At 40.2% G+C, this 13,648-nt stretch overlaps 1 protein-coding gene across 1 annotated transcript in view; it reads left to right on the top strand.

Moving 5' to 3' along the window:
- The window catches only part of PLD1 (phospholipase D1), a 193,482-nt gene that overhangs the window by 147,969 nt on the left and 31,865 nt on the right, over window positions 1-13,648 (top strand). Inside the window, exon 22 of the mRNA XM_015564187.1 lies at window positions 10-98. Within this exon, the coding sequence (XP_015419673.1) occupies window positions 10-98 (89 nt within the window). The remainder of the gene's footprint in view (window positions 1-9; window positions 99-13,648) is intronic.

The raw sequence follows: 13,648 nt of genomic DNA, 5'->3' as shown, positions 1-13,648 counted from the left end.
TTTTCACAGAACCAGTTTTTTATAAGCTGCGCAGATGACAAGGTTGTGTTCAACAAGATAGGCGACGCCATTGCCCAGAGGATCCTGAGAGCTTACAGGTACAATGCTTGGCATTTCGGCAGGAGTGTGACTGCAGATCTTGCATTTACTGCTAAAAAGACTTTTTGAAGGCCCATTTTTTAAAAACTGTCTTTTCCTAGCAGGCATGATTTAGTTCAGTGAGCAGCAGGTTATTGATTCCTTAAGTCTGAGTCAGTGACCGAGAACTTTTGAGTCCATTTTTTGAGGGAATGTGAATTCTTCCAGAGCACAGTCATTTTTTCCTGGCTGATCTCTTTCCCACGCAGATTTGTGATCTGATTTTTTTTAATAGCAGACAGTGAGCTGTGTTTACTTAAAAACCAAAACAAAATAGTTATAATGTTTTTCCGTGAGTTATATTTAACTTCTTGTTATCATCTGTCTTATTTCTTCAGCTCATGGGATTATTTCTTTAATAACACTTTTATTCAAATGTAACTCACATGCCATACAATCTACCCACTTGAAGTCTACAAATCAGTGAATTTTAGGATTTTCACAGAGTTGTGCAACCATCACCTAATCAAATTTAGAATGTTTCCATCACCCCAGGAAGAAACCTCATACCTTTGTCATTGCTCATTCCTTTTCCCCTTAGCCCCTTGCAACCACTAATCTACTTTCTTTTCTGTAGACATGCCTGGTCTGGACATTTTATATAAATAGAATCATATAATATGTGTTCTTTTGTGATTGACTTACTTCACTTAGCTTAATATTGTCAAGGTTCATTTATGTTATATAATGTATCAGTATTTTATATATTTTGATTGTCATATAATATTCTGTTATCTGGACATACTACAGTTTATTTATCCATTTTCAGTTGGTGGATAATTGGGTTGTTTTCACTTGTTGGTTATATAAATAATGCTGCTATAAACATTCTATACTAGTTTTTTATGCAGATATGTTTTCATTACTCTAGGGATAGAACTGCTGGATTATATGGTAATTCTAAAACAAACAATTTGAGGACCTGCCAAGATGTTTTCAAAAGTGACTCTATCCTTTTACATTCCCACATTGTATGAGGGCTCCAATTTCTCTACATCATTGCCAATATTGATTATCTGTCTTTTTTCATTATTATTATAGCCATTCTTGTAGGTGTGAAATGGTATCTCATTGTGCTTTTGATTTGAATTTCCCTAATGACTTATGATGTCGAATATTTTTTTCTGTTATTATTAGCCAGTTATGAGTTATCTTTGGAGAAATGTCAATTGAGATTCCTTGCCCATGTTTCAGTGAGGTTGTCTCCTTGTTGAATTATTAAGAGTTCTTTATATATTCTGGATACGAGTATCATCAGATTTATGATTTGCAAATATTTTCTCCCACTCAGTGTGTTTTCTTTTTGCTTTCCTGATAGTATCCTTTGAAACGCACACACACAAAATTAATTTTGGTAAAGTCCAATTTATCTGTGTTTCTTTTATTGCTTTGGTATCAGAGCTCCAAAACCAATGCCCAATCCAGGACCATGAGTCTTTACTGCTCTTCTTTTCTAAGAATTTTATAGTTTTAGCTCTAACATTGAGGTCTTTGATCCATTTTGTGTTATTTTCTGTGCATGGTGGGAAGTAGAGGTTCAGTTTTATTCTTTTGCATGTGGGTATCCAGTTGTTTCAGCACCATTTGTGGAAAAGCCTATTCTTTCCCCACTGAATTATCTTGGCCCCCAGGTCTATTTCTTGCTATGGCTGACTTTAGCTCTGTGTAAAAACAGCAAATCAAACAAACAAAACCATTCCATTTGTTTCACTTCAATTCATTGAACAGTGGAGAATGTTAAATACATACCCATTTGGGGATTAAAACATTTTTTGACTTCCAGTGGTACTTACTATATTTTCTTCACATAACATATGAAGATTTTTAGACCTAAAAACATTTAGTAACAGTAACTACCAACATTTTATGTGGTTAATAACAGTTTATTTATACAGATTCTTATTGAATCTTCACAACTACTTTTGAAAGTAGATTATACAGGTTTTGTTGCTATTATTGTTGTTATGGTTGTTGTCATCCCTGTTTTTAGAGTTAAAAAAAAAAATGATGATGTGACTTTTCTAGGCCACTAACAGCAATAGACAAAAAGGGTTTTGAGTTCAAGTCCTACCCAGTGCCTTCCCCACATCACGTAACTCTAATTCATTGATGGCTAGGATTAAAGACGCCTTTCATAGTTGCCCCAAATTAAGGCAAGAGGGTTGGGCCTTTGTTTTCCCCTCCTCCCATTAACCAGTTATTACATGCGGGTTGACTAGGGGAGAAGGGCATGGCCATGGGTGAAGCATGGCCTATGGTGGACAATACTTGGAGAAGGACTTCCCTGTGAGTAGTCAGTGTCCAACACGGTGGCTGAGGGAACGGTTGTCTCTATCCTGCGGGGAGAGCATCTGCGCAGTACACCAGCACCATAAAACCTACCCCATCCTGCAGGGTGTACAGTAGGTCCCAGCCTTTACTACACATCAGAGTCACCAGAGGACCTTCCCAGAAATATAGAGAGCAGGACTCAACTCTAGGCTGAATGGATTTAACTTCCCGGAGGAGGGCCCAGGCACCTATACTTTATACTAGTAATGTTCAGTAGGTAACTCTAGGGCACAGCCAAGATTGCTTATTGCTTATCTAGAACAGTGTATATGGTCATAAATGTAAATAATGGTCTGAGCTTTTACAGGTGACCTTTGTCCTTTGCTTTCCCACATACTTTTTAAAAGAAAGTCACCATAGGACCTATTTCTGAGATGACTTTTTTAAAAAAGTCTTGCTTGCAGTTAGACATTCAAGTACACAAACATTTCTTGCATTCTTGCCAGCCCTCCAATTCTAGGGTCAATTTATATCATATTTTCAAAATTACATTATATATCTGTCAACTCTTGCATTTCATGATGCAGGGCTGTCCATTTTATCTAGAAAGCGCATTTGACAAAAAGGAAAAATGATTTTCTCATGAAATTGGAAGAAGTCACATTAAGTTGATAAGTGAGCTCATTGGGCTGAGCAGTGAGTCATGAATTTTGGAGATGTGAACAGGTCATGAGGAGAGTAGCTTGTGCGCCCTCAGTCTCCACTTCACTCATCCCAGTTATTAGTTCCCTAGAGTGCATGGTCTCATTAAGTACCTGTAAGATTTCTTCTTAAGTGTTTGGGAGGCTGGAAAAATATTGTTCCTTCGTGTATTGCTCTGTCTTTAAAAACCTGGACTACTTCTAAAATCATAGCATTTATGGCTGGAAGGAACCTTAAGCAACTTTCTGATTGAATATTTCCTGGTGAGACTATGGGCTGCTCCTGAAAGGAAAAGGAATCCAAGAGAGCATGGAAAGGTAGCTTCTGTTGCAGGTCATGTCACAGGCTTTGAGGTTCACAGAGCACATTCAAGACTGGCAATTTCCCCTACCCGGGTAGCTCAGCTAGTTAGAGTGTCATCCCAATATGCCAAGGTTGTGGGTTCGATTCTCGATCAGGTCATACACAAGAATCAACCAGTGAATGCATAAATAAGTGGAACAACAATCAATGTCTCTCTTTCTCTAAATAAATAAATAAACAAACAAACAAATAAATCTTAAATAAATAAAATAATAAAGACTGGCAATTTTAAGCTTACTCTGTAGACAATAGAAAACAAGTCGATCAAATTTCAAATTAGCTGTGGGTCCTTTACCTCTGGTATCTCCAGCCTCACTTTCTTTGACAGTCACATTTCAAAATGGTATGTCTACCACACTTTCAAAGTTTTAGTCGATTTACACACATATTCTGGAAATATATTTTACATTTTCTCCTTCTCTGTATCTCCACATTGTTGTTCATCTCCTGTGTTAACTGCACCTATAAAAATCTTTCCATTTAGTGATTTCAAATCCGTGAGCTTGTATACTTAGGGAAGGTAAAGGTAGAAGTGAGAAGCTCACCTTGCAGGCTCCCTGCAGTGGGGCCCCTCCTTTTCACTGAGGGCCAGGACGGTGCCACCTCACGCTTTCCCTTTCCCCCCTGCTCATTGGCTTCTCTGCTCTCCACTCTTCTGAGACTCAGAGCTTCCTTGCCAATGTCATGTGCCTAGCAACAGTATAATTTTGGCTGTTGGAAAAAGAATAGAACATAGCGCAAAGCAGATGGAGGGAAATGACAGGCAGCATTCGGCCAGCCTGACCGAGGAACACGGGCTGTCTTCCAGGTCCCTCCCACCCTCGAGAGAAGGAGTCTTTAAATTGCCAACTCCCTCCTTGGGGCTGCGCCTTCCTATTTCTGCCTGTGCTGGAATCCAGCCCCACCCCAGTTCCCCGAAGTGTGTTCACTGCTGCCCTCACTTCCTCCTGGTTCCTTCTCAACAGCCATAATTCTTTACAGAAACAGGTCTTCACAGAACTTTCATGTTCTGACCCATGACCTAGAGTCTAAGAATATTGTCCATCATGTGCTGAACTAAGAATAGCTGTGGGAATCTGCAGAAAATGAAAAGGTCTGCTCTAATGCAAACTAGTAAAACTGTCTCAGAGTTGCGACAAGCTCCCAACCCACTTGCAGCCTGTCTTTGACAACTCAAATCCGACCAGAGATCAGGAAGAAGAAATTGATAGGTTTATGCCCTGTTTGAATAAGCCAAAAGATGGAGTAGAACCAACGGATACAGGTAGGGAACATTTTAAAACAGTGGGTGCCATAAGTGAATGCTTTCTGAGGATGAAGCCATCTTGTTTATGGAAACTGGTAAAAAGCCAGGAAGTAAGAGAGCAAGTGCATTTTGCACAAAGTTGACACATGCAATGAAAAGGGGAAGTTGATTTAATACCTCTGTACATTAATATTAAGCCGCATTGAAAAATACAACATTAAAGTAGATTAAAAAATACACAATTTTGAAAACTTCTCCAACTCTCCGTGCTTCCTGTAACTATAGGCAGTGCCAGATAGTGATTGTACTTTGCCCAGGAGTGGGTGGTGTGGGGAACATTCCTCTGGGAATCTGAAATTGGGAACCAGGTATCTAGAGACCTGGGTTCTTTCCAACTCTGTTACCTACAGGTATGTGACCTTTTGGGTGCATCAGTTTGCCTTTCTGATACTGCTTTTTAATCACACATACACAAAAATCTGCTCTACCTAGCTCATATGAATAGATGCCAAAAAAAATTAAAACCATCAATTGTCAGTTCATGTAAGAAATTTATTTTGTGATTTCTAGGAAATTCATCATCTGGAAAATGCTACCTCACTGTCAATTTGAGCAAGAGAAAAGCAGCACAATACTCAAATGAACTGCTTCAGATTAATATTTATGTTAGAAACAGAAATGTTTTCATTAAATAGATGTTCAATGTGCCTTATTTTAAATTATGAGATGGCAACAGTTGGATTAGTAAAACTTACCCGATTTCCTACTGCTGGCGCTCCTTCATCCTGAGACAAGTAGAGGCACATTATTGAAACACCGGCTAGAGGTGTCCTGCCAGAAATCTATCACTGGCTTCTTCTGGGAATCAGTTTTGGATCCCCCATTATTGATTTCATAACACCCTCCCCCAAAACATAAAATGAAGTGAAAGGTATTCTGGAACATAATGTGAGTTCAGTTTTGCTTTAATTTTAATCACTATTTACTTTATTCTTGTTGGAAGGGATATAAGCTTGCTAATTGAAATCACTGGTTGTTAAATGAATAATAATGCTATTTTGAGTTGTTCCACATCCAAGGTGCTGTATATACACTACTTCATTCAGTTCTCACATCGACCTTATGAAGTGGATGCATAATTATTCCCATTCTACAGATGAGGCAGCTGAGGCCAAATGAGATTAGGTAACTTGCAAAATCATACAGCTGTTGATGAGGGGAACTGAGACTGCGGCCACGTCTTTAGGACTTCACCATGTGTTCTTCCCCACTAAGCTACATAGCTCCCTTCATTTCAGGGAAGTGGAGAAGTGATCATGTTAAGCCTTCCGGAAGTCTATGAAAGATACTGTATTCTAAAATAATACAATCAGATGGATATTTTATTTTTTAAAGTAATTGCTTGACAGATAAAAATTTGTTAGGCTTAAAGGAAAATCTACATATTCTAATTACCATATCCTATGATTTGTATACCAAGCAGGACACATTGGGTATGTTTCAAAACCACTGTCTAAAGGAAATTTAAACTACAGTTATAATAAAAAGAATTTAAAAACACATTCAAATTAAGTATGCCATTTGCTGGTTTCACATTTTTTTTCTTGTGGGATAATTTCTAAGCTCTATAAAATTTCTGGACAAGAGGTTACATTGGGGCAGAGATGACAACATATCGTGGAAGAACTTCTGATTTAGATCATTTAATTGCCTTTGCTTGATTTCTAAAATATATAAATGGTCCTCTCAGCAGATAGGTGAGAAGATTAGCAGTAGGAGGAGAAGAGGCCAGTAATCATTTAGAGCCTGAACATGTGCCTTTACACAGAGAGGAAGGAAGAGAGCGACTCTAAAAAAAAAAAAAATGAGAATGAAACCATCTGGGCCATGGTGAGAGCAGCTGAATAAAGGGTTTTGTAGAATCTTATTTGGGGGCCGCTGAGGGACGTGCCTGCCAAAGACTATCACATCCAGAGTGAAACCTACATGCTAAGCTAATCCTGAACACGCCTACATTTAAAAGCTTGCCATTTTCAAAAGGTAACCAATGAAAAAAATTGTGTGTGTGCACTACAAGATATAGTACATCATAAAGTATAAGGTCACACATAAAATATTCAAAGACAGTGCTGAATAGGGCCATCATTTCTAGCTAACTAGAAAAGATTTTAGCCAACTCCCTCATTTACAGATGAGAAAACTGAAACCCAGGAAGATCTACTGCATTTTAAAAGATTTGCCAAACAACATAAAATGGGCTACGTCCCAAACCACTGAGAAGCGACAGATCCAATTCTCACATAACTGATACCACTGCAGTAGAACGCTCTCTCCATACAAGACACGAAGGCCCAACTACAATTCTTCTTATTTCTGGAAGCTTTCACTGCTGCAGAATCTACAGCAATGATAGGATTTATAACCAGCTCTTGAAGTTTGCGGCAAAGAAACATGATCTGCAAATCTCAAATTCTCAACAAATAAAGCGTCTCGTCACTGGAGAAGCACAGTGACCTCCTTTGGGACCTTCTTACAGACCCGCAGACCCCGCTCCTCCTGGCTGCCCTCCGTGCTGAGGACAGACCCAGGGGTGCAGGAGGAGGGGTTCACAGAGAGAAGAATGAGGAGGGAAATGAGTAGAGGAAAGCCACTGCTTTGAATTAGTTCCCCCCTTTTAAAGGTACAGATGGTGTTACAGCAATCACAGAAATTAAAAATATTATTAAACATCCCACATTCTCACCACCCTATAAAATTTTATATTCCCATTTCCATTTTTGTTCATACTAATATATATCCTATCTAATGATAGACAAACATGGTAATTGACTGGACCTTCGCTACACCTCCCATTGGCTAATCATCGAGATATGCAAATTAACTGCCAACAAAGATGGTGGTTAATTTGCATACATAGGCTCGAAGTGGCAGAGCGAAGACTGAAGGCGGCTCTGGCCAGAGCAGTGCAGGCTTGAAGGGGGCTCTGGCTGGAGCAGCAAAGGCTTGAAGGCAGCTCCAACCAGAGCAGCAAAGGCTTGAAGGAGGCTCTGGCTGGAGTGAAGGCCTGGGTCCTGGGTGCTGGAGGAAAACCGGTGCCAGCAGCCAGGGGGAGACCTGGATCTTTGGGGAGGGGCTACCAGCTCTGGGCATTGATCTGTCTCGGGCCTGTTCTGGCTTCAGCTTACTGTGGCATGGGAGCCTCAGCCTTCTCCTACCATCCCTGCCTTTCGGGCACTTCTCCTCTATTGCTGTCACATCACAAGGGCTGGTGGTGTTTCTCTCAGTTCCTCTGGAAGCAAGGCTCAAATCCTCAGGGCTCCCATATCCTCATGTAACCCTAACCCTAACCCTAACCTTAACCCTAACCCTAACCCTAACCCTAACCCTAACCCTAACCTTAACCCTAACCCTAACCCTAACCCTAACCCTAACCCTAACCCTAACCCACCCTAACCTCCTGTTCTTCCTGGAATTCTGCTTGAAGGAGAAGGACAGAGTTTCTGAACTGATTCTTATTTTTACTTCTTTATGCTCCTGTCTCAGCTCAAAGAATATCTCGTTCCCAAATCTAAGAAAGCTGACATCTTTGTGCCCTGGTTTGGTTTGAAAGAGCCATGCCTGCTTCTCTCTTCAGTCACTGAGTGAAGGAAGTTAACACGTTTAAGGGGAAAAATTATTTAACATTTCATAAAAATCAGCCTGTCCACCTGTAACTGTCATGTGATTGTAACGCTGCATTGGGGCCGTTTTAACACAGTGCCAGAACTATTTTGCTTTTAGGTCATCAAGTGATCATTTTTAGTGGCTGCAAAAATGAGTGGCTACAGCATAATTTTGTTAACCGTCCCTCTATTATTGGACATTTATCTCCAATTTTTAGCTATTAGACATAGCACGGCTACACGAGTTAGTGAGTTTTGAAAGAAAAACTTATTCTAACAAAAAGCCTGAGAATGCAATTTTATAAAATTGTTCTGAACTAAAGTGAATAGAGCGATTGCTTGCATGATGGCTGGGTGCCCGCGAGCTCTTATCTGGCTTTTAGGATCATAAATAATTCTGCACATTAGGAGCTCCGGTCCTTGCCCTCCACTGATTGCTATCATCTGCACCACCCCGGCGTCCCAGGGTGCAGTGTTTCAGGAGAAATGAGAATCCTCAGCAGCCGGGAACTGTTGTTTTCTGTGGATGGGATCAAGGAAGGAGATTGGACACATTCTTGAATAGAACTTACTCTTCACTGGCTTAAACCTAACCACAGTTTTACAGTTTGAAATTCTATAGTTCTTTTTCCCCTACAATAGTAAACATCTAAGTCATTTCCGCTAATTTGCTTAATACAGTTTAAAAATTGTATCATTTAGGAAATTCAAGAACTGCATTGTGAAAAAACAAAAAAGAAAGAAAAGGAGCTAATAAAGTCCCAAGAACAAGACAAATTGAGTATTCTGATTCTTACAAAGTAAATTTGTAAGAATTTTTTATCTAAAGATATAAGATTTTTATAGGACACTTCTCAATATCTTACATATGAGGTCTCCATTTTGATGTCATGTTTGCTTTTATAAAACATGAGGATAAAAGGGAACCATCTTTTACAAATAGAGTCACAAACTCTTGATGTCAGGACCAGCAATACCACTTCTGAAATTTTTCCCTCCAAATGTGAAAAAATAATTTTCTGGGTCAGCATACATAGCAAAGTATGTGGTTATTTTGAAATAACAACAACAAAAATTAGAAACAATTTAAGTGTCCACCTATAGAGAACTGGTGGAATATTATGGTATGGATGTATGGTGGCATACTATGTCACTGCTGTTAAAAAATGGGCAACTCTCTATGTACAGAATTTCCAGGATACACTGCTAAATGATACAAATAACACTCAGAAAAGTGTGTATAGTATTTTCATATTTGTGTCTAAGAAAAGAGTACATGTGTATGCTTATAAATTCATAGACTATTTCTGAGAAACATGGAAGATAATAGGCATTGCTTTAAGGCAGAGGAAATGGACCCAGGAACAAAGGAGAATTTGGGGGAGGGGGTTAAATTATATTTTCAAATGATACGTTATATTTTTAAATTATATTTATTGGGATGGCATTGGTGTACAATTCTATGATACATTATCTGTATACTGTATTGTATGCCCACCACCCAGAGTCAAATCTTCCTCCCTCACCATATATTTGATTCCCTTTACCTTTTATTAACCCCCCCTTTCTCTGGTAACTACATACTGTTGTCTGTGTCTATGAGTTTTTATTTGTTTATTTATCTTGTTTGTCCATTTGTTGTTTTCAGTTTTATATCCCACATATACATGAAATGTGATTCTTGACATTTTCTGTCTGACATTTCCCTTGGCATGATAATCTCAAGACACGTCCATGTTGTCGCAAATGGCGGTATTTCATCTCTCCTTATGGCTGAGTAGTATTCCATTGTATATATGAACCATATCTTCTTTATTCAATCTTCTATCAAAGGACACTTTAGGATAACTGTATGACCCAGCAATGCCATTCCTGGGTGTATACTCAAAATGACTAAAAACAGGGACTCAGATACTGTATGCAAACATTCATTGCAGCGTTATTCACAATATCCAAAAGGTGGAAACAACCCAAGTGCCTATAAACAGATGACTGGATAAACAAAATGTGGTTTATACATACAATGGAATATTATTCAGCCATATGAGGGAAGGAAATTTTAACACATGCTACACCATCGATGAAACTTGAGGACATTATGCTAAGTGAAATAAGTCAGACACAAAAGGACAAATGTTGTATGATTCCACTTAGATGAAATACATAGAACAGTCAAATCCATAGAGAGAGAAAGGTTACCAGGAGTTGCAGAGAGGGGAAGTAGTGGATCTATTGCTTAATTACACAGATTTTCTTTTTGGGGTCATGAAGTTTTGGAAATAGATATTGTCAACAATGGTCATTGGTACTAATTCAACACTAACAGAAATCTCCAATTTGGGGTGCAGTGGAGAAGGAAACTCTATTCAGTGCAAAACAGCTCAACTGTGACACAGCACAGCTGTGAAAACACCAAGGTTATAGAACAGCTCAGTTGTGATGCAGCACGGCTATGAGGTGGCCTTGGGGCCAGGCGGCTTTAGGGCCAGGCCCTCTCCAGCTTCACAGCTCTGCTCTGCTCTTTGCACATCTGCTTTGCACTGCACTGTGCTTTGTCTGCTCTGTGCTACGCCAGTCTCCTCTGCTTTCCTCTGCCAGGCATCTTCAGTGTTTCAGCTCAGCCGGGAAATGCAGTCTTCAGTCTTTGGAAAGGGAAAGTGAGCTCTTGAAGCCAGAGAGGAGCTGGCTTATATAGACAGAAGTCCTGCTTCTGGTACCTGATTGGCCTGTCCTCATGCAAACAAGGAGTCTAAATCCTTGTTTGCATGAGGACAGTTTGATTGGTCCAAAGCCACTGTCCTGATTGGCCAGAATAGAGCTGCTCTGGTTGGTCAGAGCTGTGCGTCTCTGACTGGATGGGGAAAGCCTCAGTCCTATTGTTTGCTATAGCATTTCAGTAAATTCTTTATAAGGGCTGGCTCAGAGGGCAGAAAACAGTGCAGGCAGGCAGTCTAGCGCAGGCTTCTCCCTGAAGTGCAGTTTCCGTGAAAGGCCTCTGTGCAGAAGTGGCTGCTAGGGTTTGTATTTTTTCAATTTGAGCCAAGCTAGCCAACAGGAGCCCTTCTTAGTAGGTGTCTTCTTTCTCAGCGTTCACAGTATCATGATGGTTGCATAACATATGAATGTAATTCATACCACTGAATAGTACACTTAAAAATGGTTAAAAAGGCAATATATATATAATTTTGTATATATACAAAATTAAAGTAAAATGTACTGTAATTTAAAGAAAAATGACCTGTTCAGCTTAACCTTTATTCCCCAGAAACATTCTTACAGCCTGACCTCATCTTTCCAAGAAAATAGTGTCAAGTGCATACCGTGTGCCAGGATCTTTCACTGGACACTGCCAGAAATCCTATATAGTAAAAGCCTAATATGCTAAGTGTCCAATCATCTGGTCGTCCGGTCAACCAATCAAAGCATAATATGCTAATGATATGCTAAGGACGCTCAACTATTCGCTATGATGTGCACTGACCACCAGGGGCAGACACTCTGACCGGTAGGTTAGCTTGCTGCTGGGGTCTGGCTGATTGGGACTGAGTGAGAAGGGGTCAGACACGCCCTGGAGCCCTCCCTGGCTGGCCAACCTCTCATGTCCCTCCCTGGCCCTGATCATGCACTGGTGGGGTCCCTCGGCCTGGCCTTCATGCTCTCGCAATCTGGGACCCCTCAGGGGGTGTTGGAGAACAGGTTTCAGCCTGATCCTGCAGGCCAGGCCGAGGGACTGCACTGGTGCACGAATTCATGCACCAGGCCTCTAGTAGAAAGATATGTGGACATACGTCCTGTATTTCAAAAGAGTTTATTACCTGGCCTAGGCAGCAGACATATGTGTCACTATTTTGTAAGGCCAGAGGGGTGAGCAGACGTTCTGGCTTTGTGCCATGGGATCACAGAGTGGGGAGCAAACCTATTTTGATTGGAAGATCCAGATTGGCTTGACCAAGGAAGGATCCTTTCAGCTGCCCTGGAAGAAGTGGCATTCCGAGACCTGGAGAACGGAATTCCAAACGGAGGGAGCAGATGAGCCAGCCCTCCTTAGTAGGGAGCTGCACCCCTGAGCAAAGGGACGGTGGGTCTAGGCAGATCAGACCAAAGCTGATTCTGAAAGGCAGTTGAAGCCTGGTGGTGTCCATTTTTAAGTGTCCAGTTTAATTGGTTTGGACTTTTCAATGCTGTCTCTGGAGAAATAGCTTATGCATTCTTTCTGTTCTCTTCCACTATCCTACTCACCATTTAGGGATGTGAGCCTCTTACCCTTATCAGAGAGAGAACTTGAACAGTTTAACATTTTGTTAATGGTTTATTTTCCACCTCAAACTATGTTTGCCATCTAGTGATTAGTCCATGCCATTACAACAACCATTCAAATTCCTGGTTTCTCAGCACCAGTTAAGCCTTCAGACTCCTATTGGCTATCACTTCTATCTGAACTTCACTTTCCACATGTTCTGTTACATACTTGGGTGTTTAGAGACATCAGTAATGAAATCTGACCTCAGAGAGGAGCAATAATATTCACATGAAAGAAAATGCAGTTGTTTAGGAGAAATGAAAGTTATAAATTATTATGAAAAGTTTAAGTAGGATCTGACTTGAAAGTTAGGCAGTAGCAGCACCTTTGTGTGACTACAGACACTGAGATACTCGGCTGAAAGTTCAACCACATTGGATTCCACAGTCATTCCCGGGCTTTCTCTTCTTCGCGTGTCTCTTCCAAATGGAGATAAAGACTTTTAACAACTTTGCCTCCAAATGGGCAATACCTGTTTGAACATACTTCTCCAAAGTTCTGACTTTCTGACTGTAGATCAAAGTAAGGAGCCACACATTCTTCTTTTGTGGCATCAGTGAGTAGCTAAGTCTACCCAACAGCATTCCTTTCAAAGGCTGTCGTTAATCAGTTGGGAGAGTGGGACAAAAAAATACTGTTATATATGCAGGGGATTTAAAATCATCAGTCACCCAGAATTCTTGAAGGACCCAGGGAAACAGTTAGCCTCTAAACCAGAGCTTTCAGAGCTGAGTTAGTTTCTAAACAATGATGATTTCTGCATCGTTGGAAATAGGTCCAGTATGTCTTTTTGCCTCAGAGATCTAAGATATGGGAAATCATTTACTCAACAGCTATTAATTGAATGCCTATTTGCCAGTCTCTGAGCTAGAATATAACTATAGATATGACATGTTACACACATAATTATTATGAAAGTCTTTTTGAAAATTTTGTTATAGCCTCTCTCCTCCCTTCTCTCTCCCT

This window comes from Myotis davidii, unplaced genomic scaffold (assembly GCF_000327345.1).
Source record: "Myotis davidii unplaced genomic scaffold, ASM32734v1 scaffold115, whole genome shotgun sequence".
NCBI classification, from domain to species: Eukaryota; Metazoa; Chordata; class Mammalia; order Chiroptera; family Vespertilionidae; genus Myotis; species Myotis davidii.
Note: the sequence above shows the minus strand (reverse complement) of the source record. Positions and strands in the feature narration are given on the sequence as shown.